The sequence below is a fragment of the Panicum virgatum genome, chromosome 5N (genome assembly GCF_016808335.1).
Source record: "Panicum virgatum strain AP13 chromosome 5N, P.virgatum_v5, whole genome shotgun sequence".
NCBI lineage: Eukaryota > Viridiplantae > Streptophyta > Magnoliopsida > Poales > Poaceae > Panicum > Panicum virgatum.
This window is the reverse complement of record NC_053149.1, coordinates 46,841,452-46,864,095: the sequence shown is the minus strand read 5'-3', so window position 1 is coordinate 46,864,095 and position 22,644 is coordinate 46,841,452. Positions and strand designations below refer to the sequence as shown.

Here is a 22,644-nt window from a genome sequence, read left to right as displayed (position 1 = left end):
CTTGACTCAGTGCTGGAGTCTTGTAGTTATTCTGCCGAGGTGGCAGACGACAGTCACGTGCAAAGTGTCTCAGGTTACCACAATTGTAACATGGGTAGTTGTTGGGGCGTGGAGCTTGTAGCATTAGGGGCCTCTGCTGCTGTGTCGGGAAACGGGGTGCCCACTGCTGCTGTTGCTGTGGTGGTCTAGCGACCCAACGGCCCTGCTGTGGAGGACGGTTTGAAGTCTGCTGATTCCCTGTTTGAACCAGCTTGTACCTCTGGGGTGCATTGCTGGAGGATCCGGCATGTGCCTTTCTCTTCTTATCAGCTTTGTGCGCCAGTGTGGCATCTTCCTGAGTGATGGCCTTATTAACCAGATCAGTAAAGTTGTTGCATGTGGTGAGAGCTAGCTTGTCCTGAAGCTTGGTGCTAAGTCCCCTTCTAAAGCAATCTTGCTTCTTTTCATCAGTGTCCACATGAAAACCACCATACTGGGATAGCTGGTTGAAGGTCTGAGCGTACTGGAGCACAGTGTTGTTTCCTTGCTTCAGGGCTAGGAACTCTGCCATCTTTCTCCTCATCAAACTTGTAGGGATGTGGTGGGCTTTAAAAGCTGCCACAAACTCATCCCAGGTGAGACGTGTACCAGCGGGAAGTAGAGCCTTGTGATTGACCCACCATATTTTCGCAGGTCCTCGCAGCTGTTGCGCTGCAAAGGCGGCTTTGTCCATCTCTGTGCAATTGAGGATACTGAACTTATCCTCAATGGTGCGAATCCAGGCATCAGCCTCAAGGGGATCATCGGCCTTATGGAACAGAGGTGGCTGGGTGGCCAGAAAACCGACATAGTCAGTTTCTGCTGGTGCTAATGGGGGAGCATGTTGACCTCTGCCGGCATTGACTTGGGCTTGCACCAGTTGCCTTATCAACTCTGTCTGCTCGTTGCGGTCAGCGATAAGAGCTGCAACAGCTTGAGCCAAAGAGGGAGGTTGTTGGGGCAGTGCTTCGTGATTATCATTGTCATGATTATCACCCATCTGCAAAATAATCATTCCCCTGGTTAGCCATTTCGCTATCAGGACTAATTCATGCAAATAAAGAATGTGCATATATAATATGAACACACGGCATGAATCCTTCCCCTCGCGATATGGTTCACCAAGGGAAGATAACTAACTTACTTTGGTGGAAAGCGCATCAACTCAACAAGTTTCGTCCAAAGCAGCTCTAACGTATGCAATACTAAACATCGCTCAACAAAAAATTCAGATTTGAAGACGGTCGAAGCGCAACTCATAGCTGAAATTTCACACACTGACAGAAAATATCATCACGGGAGTAAAATTTACATTAAGCAGTCACGCTGCTTAAGCTGGAACAAGGTTCACTACAATACCAAAGTCCTGCTGCAAACCAACTAACATTAGAGAAGGGTTCACAAACGACCCAAGAACACACCACTACTAAAAGAAGGGTCTTGCACGACCCGGCTACACACCACACTAGCAAGGGGTTATCCTGCATGACTCGAACTACCGAGCCACAAAAGAATTCTCAACCCAAGGTTAGCCTAGAGCACTATGTTGGTCATCCTACCCAACTATCCTACGGTTAGGCTACACTGCAAGGGGAGAATCAACACTATCCCGCTGCGTCCTCACGGAGTCCCAGGTCCCGACTCGACTCCAGACACTCCCTCGATCTCCTCAGGGTCCTCTTCCTCTTCTTCTTCTTCTGGCTCCTCCTCGGCTGCCTCAGCCTCCATCTCTGCTGCTGCCTGCACCTGAGCCTGGGCGTCCTCAATCCACTCCTGGGCCTGCTGAAGCTGCCCCTCAAGGTGCTGCACCATCTGAGTCCTGTTCTCCAACTCCTCCTGCAACTCCTGAATCCTTATCTTCCTCGCTCTGGACTTGGCCTTCAGGGTCTTGATCTTGTCCTGGGTACCAATCATGTGCTGCTCATGGAGGTGAGCCTCTCGAGCCTTGCTCCTGCATATCGCATTTTCCTCGCGAAGCTGCTCATACATGTTGCTCAAAGCTGAGGAGTAGCTGAACGAGAGAGCTGTCCTGACGTTGTAGTCAGGCATCATGTAGTTCAGGTTGCGGTTAACCCGATCTGAATAGGCCTGAGTGGTCTCATCCTTCAGAGGAAACACACTGTAAGGAGTATCTATCACCTCTGCATTATGCTTCTCTGAGAACTCCTCAATAGCCTTCCTAGCTGCAATCTCCCAGGAGTCTGCCAGCTTCCTACCATAGACAGTGAGCTGCCACGAGTCCCATTCCAAGCGAGCGGGGCAAGCAGGAATCTTCACTATCATCTAACAGCGCTCGGTGCCCAGCAAGCTAGACTCGTGTCCTGAGTACTGTGGGGGCTCAGTGTAGTCAAACGCCCTGAGCATCTGCCACAGCAGACGAGGAAAGTGGCCGGTGTGGAGGGCATTGGAGTGCGCCCAACCCTCAGCGTCCACGATCACGTGCGTGAAGCTAGCCATCTGTAAGAACAAATAGCGCTAATGTAGGTGACAGATTTTTAAAAGAACAGATTTAAACTTGGCAACGCAACACAAATAAATTTTTGAAGAGCGCCTAGTAAAAACATGGCGATCCAAATAAATTTTTATGAGCGCGACCGAAAAATAACAAAACAAACAACAACTCAGGAATGCAAGATGCAAGATGCATGCCACGTTCTAGCGTTTCTCACCCAAACAAGTACCAAAATATGGTATACGAGAACAATCGGTGGCACAATTACGTACTCTCCCTATATATAGACTAGTCGTTCCTACGATCAAGGATTTTATAACGCGCTTACGTAGTTAGTTTCCTGCAGAAGAACACAGAGACAAATATAAATATCCATTTCTGGACCCTTCGTGCCAGCACACACGAACGGCCCCCATGTGTCCTACGCCACACGGGTAACGCATATGCATTTTCCCACATATTCACACATACATTACTATCCACTATAGAGATGGCACCCAGGCGTTCGACGCTGAATGGGCAGCGCTGCATAAGTCATAACAACATATTCACTTTCCGTACACTCGCCTTACGGGACATCCAAGGCTAGACGTGTCCCAAGGGTCACGGTCATGGCCAACCGCATGACAGGTTTACATCTCGTAACATTGCCTTACGAAATGGCCGTGATCACAATCACACGGCATGAAATCCGCACTCCATATCAGGCAGCAGATAGCGACATGCTCATTTGAATTGAGCCTTATCACCTCCTCGTATGCTCATCATACGGGACCCGCGCACGTATGAAACACGTGGGCTATTCTAAAGGACTACCAAGAATGCTTACCTTGCTTACCTTAGCGTAGGTGCGTCGTTACAGAAATAAGGTTTAACAAAAAGTAAAAGCTGGAAGTGCTGGAATAAAATAGATACTTAGTTGCCACCTAACTTATATACATATTTAGGGCATACGAACTATCTATTCTATTCCTTAGCGCATCTAGCGTCAACTTTTCGAAAAACCCGAAATCGTTGCAAGGTAGGAGTTACTTAACGTAATTAAGCACACCAGTAATCACCCCAGTACAATTTAGAGCTCTGATGCCAGCTGTCGCAGCACCGTCCAAATTAAACCGGCTTAAATGCACTAACCATCATTTCAATACTTAATCAAGTTCCTGTGCACTTAAAACGGTGTAACCTGACAGGCTGACGGGTAAAATCCCGATTAAACTACTATACTCCAGGATCACAATTGCACTTAGACCCGTACGAAGACGAGCACAGGTGATACCAGCACACAAAAGTCTTCAAAATAAATTACAACACCAGTTTTACATAAAAGTCTTAATACAAGCGACAGAGTTTAAACACAGCGGAAGGTTAAAAACTGAGTTCGAAATACAATACGGTAACTACGACGACGATACAAGGTGAGCTCCACATCCTGCCCACCGATGCGATGTCAACCTGCCCGATCTTCACGGGGAAGACGGGGCCCACTCGACGGTCCAACCCGGAGGAAGCGGCTGTCCAATCCAGGACGCACAGACCTCCTCGAAGTCAGCGGGGACACAACCTGCTAAAAAGGGTACAACAACAACCATGAGTATACTAATACTCAGCAAGGCTTACCCGACTTTGGGTATACTTAGCCCATTACCTAGACATGCAAAGCTTTTTGGCTCTGGAGTTCTTTTGCTGAAAGGCTGCTAGATGTGAATCCTTACTTTCAATATTTTAGCTCCATTTAGTATACCAAGTATTAACTAAATTCGCCTAATCATCTAGAGCACACATGGTGGAACAGATTATTTTTCAGCAACTTCCAAACCAGTCTTTTCCATTCTGTTTTCATTCCACTTTCTTACTACGATGTGACAAAGAGATCAAGGCTCTCATAACCGCGAGTCACGGCGAATCGATCCGATTTAACCTTGCAAGGTGGACCTAACTCACACGACGCATGTAAACCCCGTCGGGTCACGCGCGTCAACTGTTTCCATCATTACCACGGCATCTGAACTACGCCTGCTAAAACCCAGGTGATGGGCCCCTCTGTTGGGTCGAGATGGCGGACTAGAGGGGGGGTGAATAGTCCTTTCTAAAACTAATTGCGCCGGCTAACCGAAACTTATGCTGAATTGAAACTATTCGCTTAGCCAAGACTACACCCCTCTAACTATAACTCTAAGGCACCTCCAAAAAGATCCTACACAAAGCAAATGGAGTGCCAAGCTAGTAAGAGCTCTCTTAATAATTCTAATGCCAAGTCACACAAGCCTAAGCACTAGTACTTCACAAACCGGGGGAGCTCCTACACAAATCTAATGAGCAAAAGCACAAAGCCAACCTAAGCTCACAAGATGCTCAAGAACAAGGATACACAATCCAAATCCAAGAGCTCAACTTGCTTAGTTACACAATCTAAGCAAGAGCAACTAATAAAGCTACACAAGCTAACTAGATACACTAGGATCTCTACTTCTAGCTACACAAGCAAGAAGATGATTAGCAAGCTACACAATCTAACTAATCACTAGAGAGAAACTACACAAGCACAAGATATAGAAGAAAGTAAATACAATGCTTGTGATTTGGAGAATGCAAACCACCGAGAAGAGTAGACAAAGTTGACACGGTGATTTTTATCCCGAGGTTCACTTGGTTGCCACCAAGCTAATCCCCGTTGAGACAAGCTCCAAGGTTGCCGCCGATCCTCTTGCTAGCGGTGACTCTCAAGTCACACTCTCCCACGTGGAGTGCTCACACCGAGCTCTAGCACATGATCCGGCCGGACCACTTGTTGCTCTTCACGTCTCGCTCAACTAGAGTTACTCTTCGCGGCTCCCGCGGGGTGAGCACAAAACCCCTCACAAACTCTTCTCCGGAGCACCGCACAAACTTCTTGCGGGCTTCAACGGAGCCTCTTGCCACCAAGCCGTCTAGGAGGTGGCAACCTCCAAGAGTAACAAGCGCACCGGCTTGCAACACAATCACCTAGTGCCACTCGATGCAATCTCTCAACGCAAACGCACTAGAATCGCTCTCTCACTCAATCGGATGATCACTATCAAGTTAGAGTGAGTAGAGGGCTCTCAAGCACTCTCACATATGGACACTAAGTCCCCAAGGTGCTCAGCCATCTCAAATGGCCGGCCACACCCTCTATTTATAGAGGGAGGCTCCAAACTAGCCGTTACACTCAAATCCCGTGAAAACTGAGTTTTCGCGGACTGTCCGCCTCACAAAAACCGGACCGTCCGCCATTTAAAACCAACGGCTAGAACTGCAATGATTATGTGTCAGAGTCGACCGTTAGAGCCCCGGGCGGACTGTCCGCGCCCCTGGGGCGGACTGTCCGCGGTTCAAAACTTCGAACCAACCGATTTGCAAACGTCTCTGACTAAATCTGGAAGTTACCGGCGGACTGTCCGCTCCCCAGGGGCGGACTGTCCGCAGTTCAAAACGTGAGCACACACAGAAACCGCAGTGTTTCTGTCCCAGAAATTTCATTAGGAGGCGGACCGTCCGCCCCCAAGGACCGGACGGTCCGCAGGTCATTTTGGGCACCCAAGACAGAACAACCAAGTTTCTGCGCCCGTTTCAGCTTTTAAAGGCGGACCGTCCGCCCCCATGGACCGGACGGTCCGCAGGTCATTTTGGACCACCCACAGAGCCAAAAACGGTTCTGTTTGAGCTCAACCGAGATAACGGCTGACCGTCCGCCCCTCAAGGGCGGACCGTCCGCAGGTCTAGGGCGGACCGTCCGCAGGTCTATTTCCAGCAGAAATGTACCTCGGTAAAACGACCATAACTCTTAGCTCCGATGTCCAAATTAGGTGATCTTGGACTCTATGGAAAGCTAATTCAGAGGGCTACACAACCCAACTGAATACTTGATCCAAAACACAATGGATCAAAGCAGTATTCCACTCCAAGAGCCACCTAATTTCCGGAGAACACCGAAAAACCTTTCTTACTTCCCAATGTTGATCAACATCAACTCCAACTCTTTCTCCTTTGCAAATGTGCCAACACAACCACGTGAACAACACCATGTGCATGTGTGTTAGCATTTCACAATCATTTTCAAAGGATTTTCACTTGATCTCACCACGCCACTCGATCCTAGCTACATTGCAATGTTAGATCGCTCAAGTGGCACTAGATGACCGATATGCAAACAAGTTTGCCCCTCTTGATAGAACGGCCATCTATCCTAAATCCGGTCATGCACTTCTCTACACAACCTTTGACCGGTGAAATGAAATGCCCTACAAGTCATACATTTGCCTTGCGCATTCCATTTCATCTTTCCAAATATTGATGCCACACAAGCACCAAACTCCATCAAGCCTTTTGATCATCTTCATGAGTCAACACTTGGCTTGATCTTCCTTGAATGATATGATCCACTCCATATCATCACATGACCTCTTTGGTCCATCGATCTTGACCTTGCTCGCTCTTCACTGTTGCCTCGGTCCATTGGCGCCAAATCTTGCCCAAGCTTCACCGCCTCGCGGTCCATCGCTTCAAAGCCTTGACTTGCCCTTCTCCATTGCAACCGGTCCATCAAGCCAAGCATTGTCTTGATCTTCTCCACTTTGGTCACATGACTCCATGTCATGTCTCATATGCAATGAGCTCCTCGATCACACTATATGAGCATAGCATCAACCCTTAGCCATTTCTCCACCATGGCACATGTTGCTCATACTAGTGTCTTTGTGTGGACTAATTTCCTGTGTATCTCAACATAAACACTTATTAGTCCACCTAAGTTGTCACTCAATTACCAAAACCAAACAAGGGCCTTTCAATCTCCCCCTTTTTGGTAATTGATGACAACTCTACAAAGATATGGAAATTAAGCATATTCCAAGCTAGCACTTCACACATGTGTAAATAGCTAACTTGGTTTGGATTTTATGTTTCTTATCCACCATTAAGACCACTTGTAAAGATTGGATAAGCACCATAAAAATCCGACTTGGTAGTGATAACTCCCCCTACATATGTGCTCAAGAGATTTGGTTTTAAACTCACACACATGCATAAATATGAAATTTGTGGGATTGTTATCACTACTAAGTGATGCTAAGGTATATAGGATAAACCTTTGAAGCGTGATACCAATTTGAGTTGCATCCTTGGAGTTCATTCCTTAGCATCAATGAGTAACTAGTCATTCACCAAAAACTCAAGATACCTCATGAGATCAACAATATTAGCAAAGCTCTTGATTCACTTGTAAAAAAAAATGTCTAGCTACAATCTATGCATGCTAGTTGTTAAATCATCAATCAAGTTCTATGACTAGCATACATCACACACAAGCAATGCATATATAAATTTTAAAACTTATGCAAATGCAAGCAAGCGCATGAATATGCACATATCAAATGCAAACAACCAAGTTCATGAGCTTGCTCCCCCTACTTGTGTGCTCCTCTTGTCCAAGAATATTGATCCTCCTCAATATTGCTCCTCTTGATCCATGTCCATGATTGCACTCTCATCTCATCTCCCCCTTTGTCATCCAAGGATAATTCATATCTTTGTTCATTTCTCTCCCCCTTTGTCATCAATGACCATAAAAAGGCCGAAACCACATGAAATTGACCATGTGAAGATCAATAGCTACCACTTGAGGTTGTACCTCTTGTACTTATAGGGTTACCACTTGAACACCCCTTGTAGGCAATCATATGAAGCATTTGTGGTTTGATACAAAGAGTTGGACTTGGGTAGATGGTTGAGTCTTGAATCTTTATTTTTGATGGACACTTTCAATTCAATTTGATTAGAATTGACACCACTTGTAACAACAACATGTGGAAGCATGAAGATCACCTTGAAAAGCCACATGTAGGATACTAGTAGGATCCTTGACCTTGATACTTTGTAGTGGGGCTCCTCCCCCTATGTCAAAGTGTTTTGTCAATCTACTTGAATCTTGAGCTCTTCTTGATGAGGATAGCTTTCTTGATTTGAATTGATCACTTAAAGTTGAGGATCACTTGTGGAACCAACATTATTGCACTAGATCTACTTGAATGAATACTACTTGTATGACCATGTATATCACTTGTAGAGATACAATGATATACCTTTTGTTGAATCTAGTATCACTTGTAAAATCATGATGGACCACTTTATTGAATTTGACATTGATAACCAATTCTTGAACTAGATTGTTTCCATGAGCTTCTTTCTCTTTGACTTGATCTAGACTACTTGCCAAAATAATTCAACTCGGTTTGAACCAATGACAAGCTTCTTCACTCCTCATTCAAAGGGTTATCTTGACAATGTTGAGTTAAACACTTGAAAACTCATTTTCTAGATCAACTACTTGGGTTTACTAGCTCATGAACATGTCATATGTTACCACTAGATCATATCAACCATAGAAGCAATAGTGGCATCATAAAACATTTAAAAATATTTTATTTTTCATGAATGATCACTATATATGACTATATGCACTAATCATGTCCTTAGCATATAATGAATGCATATGTCAACCAATTTCACCTTGCTATGTTGGAGTAGAGGATAGTCATTAGATTCCGATTTAGTTCTCCAACTAGCATCATGAAGTCCAATTATAATAGCTTGGTGAAGACAATGAATACCATCCTTCACCCATATGAAATGAATATCACTTATCATCAAATGCATTATCTTGTTGTGGTTGGCTTGCTTCATCTCTTTGATCCTTGCTTGCATGAGAGAATACCATTTGAATATACTTGAATTATCATGAATCTCTCTATATTGGGTATTGCTTGCTTTTCTTGATCTTCCAATTTTAGTACCAAAAATGTGATAAGCACACTCTACAATCAAATGGCCTTGTACCTAATACTTGTCATGCTTCTAGCTCTTCTCAAAACCAAACCTAAGTTCCTCAACCACTTGTAATGATGATTCCAACTTGAGGACCTTTCAATTTAAGTGACTCAAGATCAATCCAACATTTGTCACTTTTCTGGCAGATTTTGTGCTTCTCAAAGAATACATCAAATCTCTCAAAGTACATGTTGAATTGCCACAAAAATTTGTGGAGATGTGTGGCACTAAGTCATCTAGTAGCCATAAAAAATTGAGCTTCAATGCTTTTCTAGATTGCTACCAGATTTCACATCTTCACTCATGGGTGCATGCTGAAAACTGCTGCACATGCATTGACAAGATCCACTCCAAAACTAAAGTATTTCTCATCATATTCTCATGAAATTTGTACAGCAACTAGTACCATAAGTGTAGGGCATGCATACCAAATTTCAAGCCAATCCAAATAGATTTGATCATCCAACTATGGCTATCTTCTCAGCTTACTCAGATTTTCAATAAAGGATAGATTTTGAGCAATTGAGCTATACTTCATCAAATTGAATCAAACTTGATGTCAACTTGTTTGAATACTCTCACAAGACATATATTCAATTATATCGCATACTAAATGTCATCTCATGATCATATCCATTCAAATTAACTCAATTTTGAATACTAAGCAATTAATCCATTCAAACATCTTATAGCAAGCAACACGAGCATATATATCCAATTCAAACATCTCATATGCACCCAAATGAATGTGATCAACTAGGGATATACCTTTGTAGTTCATGATAAGTTCAGCTGTCAGGATCCTCCTTTTTGTCCATTCGCGGACTGTCCGCGATATCCTAGCGGACCGTCCGCCTTTGAATTTTCACACTGCCGCTCGACTGAAACTGCCTCTGGCAAATACTGCCCAACACAGGCGGACCGTCCGCGGTCCTTTGGCGGACTGTCCGCAGTGTATTTTTGCGGTTGAGAATTTCTCTGCAGAGCCTCTGGTGAGCAAGTCCCATGAACGGCGGACTGTACACCCCTTACCCGCGGACTGTCCGCAGTACCAAATTTCAGACTGTCCAGAATTTGTTCCAAACTTTCTCAATTCAACCTCAATTTGGGATCATTGCTCATATAAAAATCCAAAAATCTCAAATATTGCATGAAAACCTTCAAAAGGCTCATATGAGCAAGTTTCAACAAGAATTCAAAAATAAATCGAGTAGAATCATGAAAACTCATAGATGGCTTAAAAATTCAGAAAAATGAAACAAGAAGTGCATATATGAACCAAATGCCATAAGTATTAGTTTTCAAGTCATATTTGAGAAGTCAAATGACAAGTAGCTCATTTCTCAACTTGCAAAAAGATTTTCATCCAAAAACGAGATTCAACTCAAATAAATTTGCAAGCCATCAAATATTTCCAATAAATCTTCACAACTAGAAACAGATACTTGTATGTTGTAGAACTTGGACTTCATTGTTTTGACTTGACATTGGGATGAGAATAGCACTAGGCTTCGATTACTTGACTCAATCACATGATGAACAAGATAAAACCAATTGAGTCAAGCCTCCAATGTCATTGGTACCTACACACATTTATCCACGTTTTGATGGTACCCAAACTAGGTTGGGTCCTCTCAAGTTAGGAGCAACATACTTTGGCAAAACCTTAGTATGAATAGCGGGATGTTTTGCAATAGTAACAAATGAGGTACCATTACCATCCTTTCTAAGCATAATATTTGCATCAATTGAAATAAGCTTAGAATTGTTACCTAAGGGACATGAATAAGCCATGTGTCCCCTTTCCCGGCATAAGTAGCATCTTCTCTTTTGTTGAGCCTTTTCTTTCTTACTCATTTGATGCTTCTCATTGCCTTGCTTCTCATAGTTTGCTTGAGCCTTCTTCTCAAGCTTGTTTGGGCAACCCGAAGCTTGGTGACCCAATTTTGCACAACTATAGCACTTGATGTGAGCATGTGGATTCTTATCTTGAATCATGTCTTTGCTTAACATCTTGGCATCTTGAATATGAGTTGGATGCCTTGTTCTTGCCTTGCCACCCCTTCTTGTTCTCTTTTTCATCATCTTCAAGTCATCAACTTGATCATCATGGTTGATCTTGACTTGAGGTTGGGGTGCCTTCTCTTGCTCAACTTGTGGCTTTGGTTGAGGTTCTTGTTGCTTCACCAATTGCTTGGTTGGGCACATTGAGGTGAGGTGACCCCAAGTGCGGCACTTGAAGCATTTGATATGTTTAAGCTTCTCTTCTTCCTTCTTCAACTTTAGCTTTTCTTTGTTGGGGCAACCATTTGCAAGATGTCCCATCTCATGGCATTGAAAGCACATGAAATGAGATAGCTTCATTTCTTCTTGCTTCTTTATCTTTCTATTATATTTATTTTTGCCCCATTTCTTGCCTTTGGCTTTACTCTTGTTGGAACCAATGCCACTCATGTCACCGAAACTTCTTTGATTTTTGATTATGCTTTCAAGTGTGACTTTTGATTTTGTCCATCTCTCTATCTTGTTGCTTAAATACTTCACTTGACTTTGGAGCTCTTTGTTTTCTTCTACAAGGTTAGTCTCATATTGCATAGTAGAAGAAGAACAAGCATCTATATGTGAAGTACATGGCATAGACAATAAATCATCACAAGAGGTGGATACATGTTTCTTGCCTACATCACAAGGGTTAGCAATATTTTGCAATTGATCATTTGACCCATGTGATGAGCTCTCACTAGTTTTAATTCCTTTATTACAAAGCTTGCTAGTGAGTAAAGCATGGTCTAGTACCAAGTTCTCATGAGCAACACTAAGCTCCTCATGAGTCAATTTTAACTCCTCATGTGAACAACTCATGACATAAAGTAGATGCTTTTGTTGTTCACATGTGTCTTTGAGAAAAGAGTTTTCTTTTTCAAATTTGATTGTTTTGGCTAACACTTCCTCAAATAATTTGGTCATGCTAGCATATCTATTCAAGAGCTCATCATATGAATAAGGATCAATCACATTGCAATTTGATACCTTTGTGTCACCTTGTGACATGAAGCAATGTGATGATGGAGATAAGCTTGACGTAGCAATATCATCCGTGCATGAGCCAACTTGATCATCAAGTGTGCTTGGAGTAGAATCATAATTTGCAACACTTGAATCATCATCAATCATGTCAAGTGAACTTGTTGTAGATTGATTATCATCGTCATCACTTGACCATGAAGTGGAGCAATCTTCCACAACCACCATGTCATGGATGTGCTCATCATCCTCATGCACTTCCTCCTTGGTCTTATAATCATCATGATCATCGGAGGCCGCCCCATATTTCTCATTTAGATAACTCCAAATCTCATGGGCGGTTTCCTTGTCCATAATCTCACCAAGAATGCAATTATGCAAAGATCTAAACAAGATGTTAGTAGCTTGGATGTCTAGATCTAGGCATTTCTCTTGTGTTGGAGTTAGATTTCCTTCATCTAACACATGAGAAAAACCTACATCCACCATCCACCACATTTGAGGGCAAATAAATTTAAAATTGCATATCATCCAATTTTTCCATCGTGCAAAGTGTGTGCCATCAAAAATATGTGGACACTCAACATCTAGCCCATAAGTCGCCATCCTCTCGGGTCGGTAAGGACCACAAATGAGAGACCTCGGCTTTGATACCACTTGTTGGGTCGAGATGGCGGACTAGAGGGGGGGGTGAATAGTCCTTTCTAAAACTAATTGCGCCGGCTAACCGAAACTTATGCTGAATTGAAACTATTCGCTTAGCCAAGACTACACCCCTCTAACTATAACTCTAAGGCACCTCCAAAAAGATCCTACACAAAGCAAATGGAGTGCCAAGCTAGTAAGAGCTCTCTTAATAATTCTAATGCCAAGTCACACAAGCCTAAGCACTAGTACTTCACAAACCGGGGGAGCTCCTACACAAATCTAATGAGCAAAAGCACAAAGCCAACCTAAGCTCACTAGATGCTCAAGAACAAGGATACACAATCCAAATCCAAGAGCTCAACTTGCTTAGTTACACAATCTAAGCAAGAGCAACTAATAAAGCTACACAAGCTAACTAGATACACTAGGATCTCTACTTCTAGCTACACAAGCAAGAAGATGATACACAATCTAACTAATCACTAGAGAGAAACTACACAAGTACAAGATATAGAAGAAAGTAAATACAATGCTTGTGATTTGGAGAATGCAAACCACCGAGAAGAGTAGACAAAGTTGACACAGTGATTTTTATCCCGAGGTACACTTGGTTGCCACCAAGCTAATCCCCGTTGAGACAAGCTCCAAGGTTGCCGCCGATCCTCTTGCTAGCGGTGACTCTCAAGTCACACTCTCCCACGTGGAGTGCTCACACCGAGCTCTAGCACATGATCCGGCCGGACCACTTGTTGCTCTTCACGTCTCGCTCAACTAGAGTTACTCTTCGCGGCTCCCGCGGGGTGAGCACAAAACCCCTCACAAACTCTTCTCCGGAGCACCGCACAAACTTCTTGCGGGCTTCAACGGAGCCTCTTGCCACCAAGCCGTCTAGGAGGTGGCAACCTCCAAGAGTAACAAGCGCACCGGCTTGCAACACAATCACCTAGTGCCACTCGATGCAATCTCTCAACGCAAACGCACTAGAATCGCTCTCTCACTCAATCGGATGATCACTATCAAGTTAGAGTGAGTAGAGGGCTCTCAAGCACTCTCACATATGGACACTAAGTCCCCAAGGTGCTCAACCATCTCAAATGGCCGGCCACACCCTCTATTTATAGAGGGAGGCTCCAAACTAGCCGTTACACTCAAATCCCGTGAAAACTGAGTTTTCGCGGACTGTCCGCCTCACAAAAACCGGACCGTCCGCCATTTAAAACCAACGGCTAGAACTGCAATGATTATGTGTCAGAGTCGACCGTTAGAGCCCCGGGCGGACTGTCCGCGCCCCTGGGGCGGACTGTCCGCGGTTCAAAACTTCGAACCAACCGATTTGCAAACGTCTCTGACTAAATCTGGAAGTTACCGGCGGACTGTCCGCTCCCCAGGGGCGGACTGTCCGCAGTTCAAAACGTGAGCACACACAGAAACCGCAGTGTTTCTGTCCCAGAAATTTCAGTAGGAGGCGGACCGTCCGCCCCCAAGGACCGGACGGTCCGCAGGTCATTTTGGGCACCCAAGACAGAACAACCAAGTTTCTGCGCCCGTTTCAGCTTTTAAAGGCGGACCGTCAGCCCCCATGGACCGGACGGTCCGCAGGTCATTTTGGACCACCCACAGAGCCAAAAACGGTTCTGTTTGAGCTCAACCGAGATAACGGCGGACCGTCCGCCCCTCAAGGGCGGACCGTCCGCAGGTCTAGGGCGGACCGTCCGCAGGTCTATTTCCAGCAGAAATGTACATCGGTAAAACGACCATAACTCTTAGCTCCGATGTCCAAATTAGGTGATCTTGGACTCTATGGAAAGCTAATTCAGAGGGCTACACAACCCAACTAAATACTTGATCCAAAACACAATGGATCAAAGCAGTATTCCACTCCAAGAGCCACCTAATTTCCGGAGAACACCGAAAAACCTTTCTTACTTCCCAATGTTGATCAACATCAACTCCAACTTTTTCTCCTTTGCAAATGTGCCAACACAACCACGTGAACAACACCATGTGCATGTGTGTTAGCATTTCACAATCATTTTCAAAGGATTTTCACTTGATCTCACCACGCCACTCGATCCTAGCTACATTGCAATGTTAGATCGCTCAAGTGGCACTAGATGACCGATATGCAAACAAGTTTGCCCCTCTTGATAGAACGACCATCTATCCTAAATCCGGTCATGCACTTCTCTACACAACCTTTGACCGGTGAAATGAAATGCCCTACAAGTCATACCTTTGCCTTGCGCATTCCATTTCATCTTTCCAAATATTGATGCCACACAAGCACCAAACTCCATCAAGCCTTTTGATCATCTTCATGAGTCAACACTTGGCTTGATCTTCCTTGAATGATATGATCCACTCCATATCATCACATGACCTCTTTGGTCCATCGATCTTGACCTTGCTCGCTCTTCACCGTTGCCTCGGTCCATTGGCGCCAAATCTTGCCCAAGCTTCACCGCCTCGCGGTCCATCGCTTCAAAGCCTTGACTTGCCCTTCTCCATTGCAACCGGTCCATCAAGCCAAGCATTGTCTTGATCTTCTCCACTTTGGTCACATGACTCCATGTCATGTCTCATATGCAATGAGCTCCTCGATCACACTATATGAGCATAGCATCAACCCTTAGCCATTTCTCCACCATGGCACATGTTGCTCATACTAGTGTCTTTGTGTGGACTAATTTCCTGTGTATCTCAACATAAACACTTATTAGTCCACCTAAGTTGTCACTCAATTACCAAAACCAAACAAGGGTCTTTCACCCTCGCGGTGAACTCCCGGAGAACCTGGAGGCGGCATCCTATCCAACACCCGCCAACTCCCACGCCCAGCGTAGCATGACGGAATTCAAATCACCGCTGTAAAGTGGTACACAGCTCACCGGTTTCGACTACCTCCTACTTCCGGTATGTGGTTAGTACTGTTCAATCCTCGATCAACACTGCCAACAACGGAACGGTCCTCAATCAACACAGGCGGAGATTTCTTTTCATCCATTCCATACCAATACTCCTACTCATTTCCGCCCGGTCTCCATTTCTCTTTATTCAACAATTCATTTCAAGCCATAGCTAAGGAAACAAGATCCTAAAACTCGCGAGTGACAGCAATCACTCGACTTCTACCGAAATCCTACTTAGCAGAGCATCGCTAACAATACCTGCACACTAGTATGGCCTCATAGGTACCTAGGGAGAACATGCATACTAGGGTTTCATACAACTCCTAAAACTTAAATGCACAAATACTTAAATAAACATTGAATAATTTAAATTATGGTTATGCTCCGGGGCTTGCCTTGCAGGTCAGCGGGGTTAACGAAAACCTCTGGAGCGGGCTCAACGGCATCCTTCTGCGGCTCTTCTGCTCGTGGCTCCTGGACCGGCTCAGCGATCAGCTCGTAGGCGACTTCGTTCGCGGCGTCTACACGAATAAAATATGCCATGCAACAATTAGAACACAGCGCAATGCATGAGCACTTATGATGTGATGCAAAGATCAACTCAAAATAGCCTAAAGTGTTACCTTCCAAAAACAACTACTAACTTTGCTTAGAGCCGCAAGGATTAAAACCGGAGTTTGATTTGCATGCGTGAAACAAATAACTAACAACATTAAATAACACAAAGAGCATAGCTAGGGCAAAGCAAAAGCAAAACTCTAACTGCACACATAACCTAGCAACAAAATTAACCAGCTCAACTTGATAACGATAAAGCCTGCCTCAGAAAATTTTCCAACATTAACGACGATCAAAAGTATTCAATTTAACCTAGAAAAGAAATTAAACATCAATAGGTCCACACACTTGCACATAGAACATGCAGCTAAAACTTTTTCAGTGAACTACACATGCAAGAACTAAGCCACTGCAAATTTTTTCATAATTTTTAGAGCAACAGAAAAGGTGGTAATAATTAAACTAGCTCAAGCACAAAACAAAATATTAACAGGGGTAACATTGACTAAATGCATGCTTAAGCATTTTCCCTCTGAAGATCATAATTTTAGAAACCTAACAAAATTTGTTTGGCATTTTTTGCATTTTTTTGCGAATTTCTAGACAATTAAGAACTTTCAGTCGAAATAAAGAATAACAATTGAAAACATTTAGGGGGGGAGGCTGACAGCCGGGCCCCACATGACAGTGGGCGCCGGCCCAGCTGTCCCCCCCTCCCCTGCTTCGGGCGCAGGGCGGCGCGTGCTGGCAGGGCGGCCCGTGGCGGCGCTCCCCGCCGGCGGGACTGACCGGCGGCGCTGCGGCGGCCGAGCCGAGGCCCCGGGCGGCCGGGAGGTGCGGGGCGGCAGGCGGCTCGCGGGGAGGCGCAGGGCCAAGGGCGGCGGCGCAAGGCCAAGGTGGCTGCGGCGCGTGGTGTTCCGGCCCGGATAGGGCCGGCCGGCGGCGGAGGTGGGGCGGGCGACGGCCAGGGGGTCCAAGCGGACCTAGGGCGCGCGGCAACGGCGCGCTAGCTGGCGCAGGGTGTTCTGGCGTCGTGCGCGCGGCGGGCGGCGCGTTCCGCGGTGGCGCGGCGGCGATTCGACGGCGGCGGCCGCGGATTTGGGTGGGGCGAAGGTCAGGGAGCGAGAGGAGGTTGCTGGGGAGCTCACCTAGGGCTCGTTTTGCTCGGAGGACGGCCGGAGGTGGGCGCTCGGCGTAAAGGGCGGAGCTCGGGGAAGACAACAATGGCGGACGGCGGTCTGAGCTCGATTCGGCCGGGGTAGGGGCTCGGCCGAGCACGTGGATGGTCGGAGTGGGTGGACGGCGAGTCTGCGCGGCTCCGGGCGCGACGAATCGAGGCGGGGTGGCGAGCAGTGGCCGGCGCGGCGGACGGCGGCGACTCTGCTCGACCTAGCTCCGTTCGAGCTCGAGGATGGGGATGGAAGGGAAGGTCGGGAAGGTTCGAGGCGTCCGCGGGGCTAAGAGCGGCGCTCAGACGCCGAGGTCGAGCGCGATTGCCGACGCGTGGACGCGCTCGCCGGCGACCAGCGGCGGTATGGGCGTCGGGAGCTTCACAGTTGAAGCACTAGAGACTACTGTTTACTCGTTGAACGATTTTGACTCCAGTTTGACCCTCTAAAACTCCAAATTTCATATAACAATTTGAAATTTGGCCAAAATATAAGTTGTAGAGGATTAAAAGATCTACAACTTTCGTTTTGGGCGGAAGTTGATTTGGAGCTCAGATCAAGGACAAAAACGGGATCAAAAATGGCTAAGACAAAGATTAAATCGCGGACTCGGTTAACGCTAACGACGAACTCGAGTCCATGATTAGCGGGTTAACTCGGTATTAGCGAGCACGATTAACACAAGGGTGTTACAATGGCTCTTTTAAGTGGTTTTGCTGGTGTATATACAGAAGTAAGTTAACTGTGTATCTGATTTTGGGATGAAACATTTTTTTCCTCGAACAGTTTTGGGATGATACATTTAATGGGAACTGTCACAAAGAATTTCTTCAAGAGTGTAGCATGTTTCAACTTTTGAAAAATGCAGCCTATTATCAAGAAACGCCCTTCAAAAAATATTAATGTGCAGAATTTTTGGCTATACATTTTTGGGATGCTCTTCAACTTAGTTGCAATTTGTGTTCAGGACTTTGATGCTGTGATTAATAAGTCAGTACTAATGATTTCTTCATTCCATGCCATAATATCTGTTACAGTTCATGATATTGAATTATTGACCACATGTACAAGTGCACAAAGCTGGACTCTTTCTTCAGTAAATATTCATTCATTTTTTAAAAAAAATTATATCATTGCCACGTGTAAGCGTTAACTATAAATATACAATTCTAATTTTGGATTTTTCAAAACAAGTGCGTGCCGCACATGAGCATCTGCTAGTTTTTATCTAATACATTTCTATTCGGCTTTAGTTACTATAGAGCAAAACAGAAGAACGTTAATTGATTAACTTAGTCGATGAATTAAGTCTAAGTTCCATGCTGTATGTGTACCACTTTTTTTCTCTCTCTCTCTCTTTGATGCAAAATCTTGTAAGTTTGTTGTTTTGCATAATTCCAGGATTTGGCAAATCCTCCATTTGCTAGAAAATTCAAAAATTGCCGCTAAATCCTCAAGCTTCACGGGATCGGTCATCAAATTTATGGGACTGAATCGTTCATAAAAAAATTATCGGACTGCCACCTCCGTGGGGTAAACCATTCAGGACTCCTGCGGCAGGCTGCAGGACAGGACAGTAGGACGCCGGGGGACAGCAGACCTCGTCACTGCACGGCGGCATCTGCGCTCCGGTCCACGGCACGCGGTTGTTGACCGTCAGGACTGCTGCTGACGCGGCGCACGCAAGCGACGCGCAGCCTTTCCTGCGCGCGGCGCGCTGCCTCCTTAGATTTTTTTTTTTTCGAGGGGTACGTACGCCTCCTTAGATTTTTTTTTTTTAGGCTCACGTACGCCTCCTTAGATGGGCCATGCGGCTTGGACAACGACGACGCCTCATTTCCTGATGGGCCACCAACCCAACAAACGGATCTGAGGCCTCTACTAGGCAGGGCCCGCGCGCTCCCAGGCCCAGGTTGGCGAATCAAAAACTGGGCCGGTACCCAGTCCAGCGCGCGCATCGCTCCGTGTTTGTCTGGGCCAAGCTGAATCAATTTGCGTGGACCGAAACTGTTTGAGTCAGAGTTGTACTAGGAAAATGTGCAGTTGCGAGTGACGTCCCCGTCACCAAATTACCGTTCCTGAAAACCTGAACCATGTGTGTGTGGGAAGGGAACCCTTGGGCGATGTATTGGCAAGTGTGAATGGTAGTAAACACACAAGTCACGTTTCTCGAGTCTCGATGATCTGGTTTGGGTCCAAATTACCGAACAAACTAACCAAAAAAAAAATCATGCGTACGAGAGAGGGAGAAGCAGAAATTGAAGGAGAAAAAAAGGTAGCGCGAGCATGCAGCCTTACACCATGACACTATCCAACCAAGCAAACGATTCGCAATGCCTAGCTGCTAGTACTCCTGCCGCTCCGTCCACGCGTGCGTTCTCGATCGGTTCTCCGTTCAACGTTTTCGCTCTGCCGCGGGAGGACGAAGCAGGCAAAATCGGCGGCTCGGTGCAGCCATGGCCCCCCGGCCGGCGGCTGCAGGGGGGTGGTAGTGCGCGGCCTGGTGGGTGCATTCCGGCCAGCAGCATGCTGAAACGGCGGCGAGCTTGGAACGGCAACACGACAGAGCGCGGCCGGGGCCGACCACCGGCATCATGTGCGGCGCCGGCGCGCGCATTCCGATGGGTGGGCACGCCGTGTAGGAGCCGCTCTGACCGGTCGTCCGACCGGAAAAGCTATTTGTCGCACGCGCGACTTCGTGCGATGTTATCGCAGAAGCGGCGCTGTTCATCTTCCACCTCCAGCTAGTGGATGGGGGAGGGGAGGGGGTGGCCGCGACGGTGGTTGATGGGGGGAGCGGCCGGCGGCCGCGGTGGTGGAGGGCGGCGGCGGCCTTAAGATCTGGGGTTGCTGGGGTGGCAGCGGCGGCGGTGGAAGGCTCCATGGCCACCGGACCTAGAAGAGAAGGTGGCTAGGGGGAGGAATCGACCAGCGGTGGGCGGTGGTGTGTGGGCGAGGCGGCGCGGCGGAGCGCCGCCGGCCAGGGTGGTGGGCGCTAGTGGCCAGGCCAGGTCCCTGGTGGGGGCGTGGCGTCGAGAGAGGGCGAAGATGCGATCTTGGTTAACGTGGCGGCGGCGTAGGTGGCGGCGGGTGCGGCGGGGGAGCTCGCTGCTGCGATTAGATTGAATCCAGTCGCACGCAGTGAGGAATAGACTCCCCCTCGTCCGACTCCGATGCATGTCGACCAGCCCCCGCCCCTGCGCGGCGGACGGCTCCCCGGCAACGGCAACGGCAAGTGCTGGTCTCCGCCAAAACTGGTCGACCCCCGCAAGTTCGCGTGGCGTGCCGCGATGGTCAGTTGGAGATATACAGTGAGTCAGTGAGGATGATGGATCTTGTACGAAGGAGCTTAGGATGCAGGCGGGGCAGGTTGCAGGCTGTCCGCCGCGGGTCCGCACTTGCCGCAAACGCATATGCGGTCTCAAGCGGCGGCCCTCACGCGTCCGCTAGTTTTTGCGGGCTCTGCGGCAACCCGCATGCTATCAAGTATCAACGACAAGGAAGTACGATGGTCGAAGGTGCAAGCAGGCTCATGGCACCGCGGGCAGCACGGCGATGCCTTGGCCGCGTGCAAATGCGACGTTGACGAGCGACAGCTCGGCTAGCTCGCAGAACACCGCCATGGCGGGGAGCTGGAGCGTTGCCTGGTCCAGGCTGAGTCTGATCGCCGCGACATTCGGGCGTCTCGGCAGCTCGCCGAGGAGTAGCGGCCCCGGACTCGAAGGCGGCGCTACGGGCGGCGCCATGACGAGCGTGAAGGACCCTGCGACGTGTGCCGTGGCGAACCGGAGCCACGCGTCGGCGAGGGCCCGCTCCGGCCAGCGGGCGGTGCTAATCTGCAGTGCGTCGATGCGGGCGCCGCCGATGCCGACGCGCCGGGCGAGTATCGCGCTGAAGATTGCGTTGAACTGCTTGCCGTCACGCGGCGCGACATCCTCCCTCGACGCAAAGCGGAGCACCGGGATGGACTTCCAGAGGTGGCGTTAGCGTCTGGAGAGCGAGGACGTGGGTTTGCGATGGGCCGCTGGGTATACCCGCGAGGACCGCTTCATCCATGCGGGTTTGCGACGCGGGTTAGGTGGGTTTATGGTGCGGGCTGGCCCAGCGGGTTCGCGGCAAAGCCCGCGCCGCTTGCATCCTGAGGAGGAGCAGTACGACCCGTTCAGACTCGAGAGGATGCCCGTATTCCACGAATGCAATGGTGACCTGCTGCAGGCGATTCTTCAGGAGGCCAGAGAAAGAGAAGTTGCAGCGCGATCGCTGTGCACACTCGATCTACGGGCAGCGCGAAACAATTGAATGCCAAGGCACGCTGATGGATTCGAAGGTAAAATATGGACGCATCGAAGTGGAACATAAAAGGCCTACTGAAAATCTGACAAAAAAGGCTACTGAATGTGGGGGTATATGCAGGGGCGATGCAGTGGTATCCAATGCGACCCGTTCCAAAAGAAATAAAAAAAAGATCCAATCTAGTGACCGGAAGCATCCGAAACAATGTGCGGTGCTGTAGCTCAGCTGGATCAATGTAGCATTTGGTACTGTATAATACTGTAGATTCCTCGCAAAAAAGAAATAATATTGTAGAGAAGAATCTGAACTGTGCTTAACCGCGTGTCCTAAAAATGCAAAGCGACTATGTTAGTTATTGTTCCTTTAACCTCGCCCTTTTTATTGAATGTCGGCAGGGCTTCAAAAGCGGGTCCAGCTAGAGCTCTACCAAACGTCCATACGGTGAAAACCGCAGCAGCTCCGTGTCCGGAGCGGCACCTAAAACCCTTCGCGCCTTCCACCCGCAGGGCGGAAAGCTGCTCTACCTGAAGAGAAGCCAGAGCCAGATCCGATTTTGAAGGACCGGGAACCTTACCAAACAGACTCCTACTATATTTGACATGGCTGCTGTCCCATCTATTATTGGTTTTGGTGAGTTGCCCTTGATGGGTAGCTATTGCATTTACCGTGTGTCTTTTATCTTTTATCGTTTCTCATCTTCACCACGTTTCCCCCTTCAATCACTAATAGT

General features: G+C 47.2%; 1 protein-coding gene across 1 annotated transcript in view; it reads left to right on the top strand.

Annotated features, from left to right (window-relative positions):
- The window catches only part of LOC120675612, a 28,969-nt gene extending 9,174 nt beyond the window's left edge, over nt 1-19,795 (top strand). The window contains exons 7-8 of the mRNA XM_039956817.1: nt 18,317-18,354; nt 19,182-19,795. Coding sequence (XP_039812751.1) covers nt 18,317-18,354; nt 19,182-19,274 — 131 coding nt within the window. The 3' untranslated portion in view covers nt 19,275-19,795. The remainder of the gene's footprint in view (nt 1-18,316; nt 18,355-19,181) is intronic.
- The last annotated feature ends 2,849 nt before the right edge of the window (nt 19,796-22,644 follow it).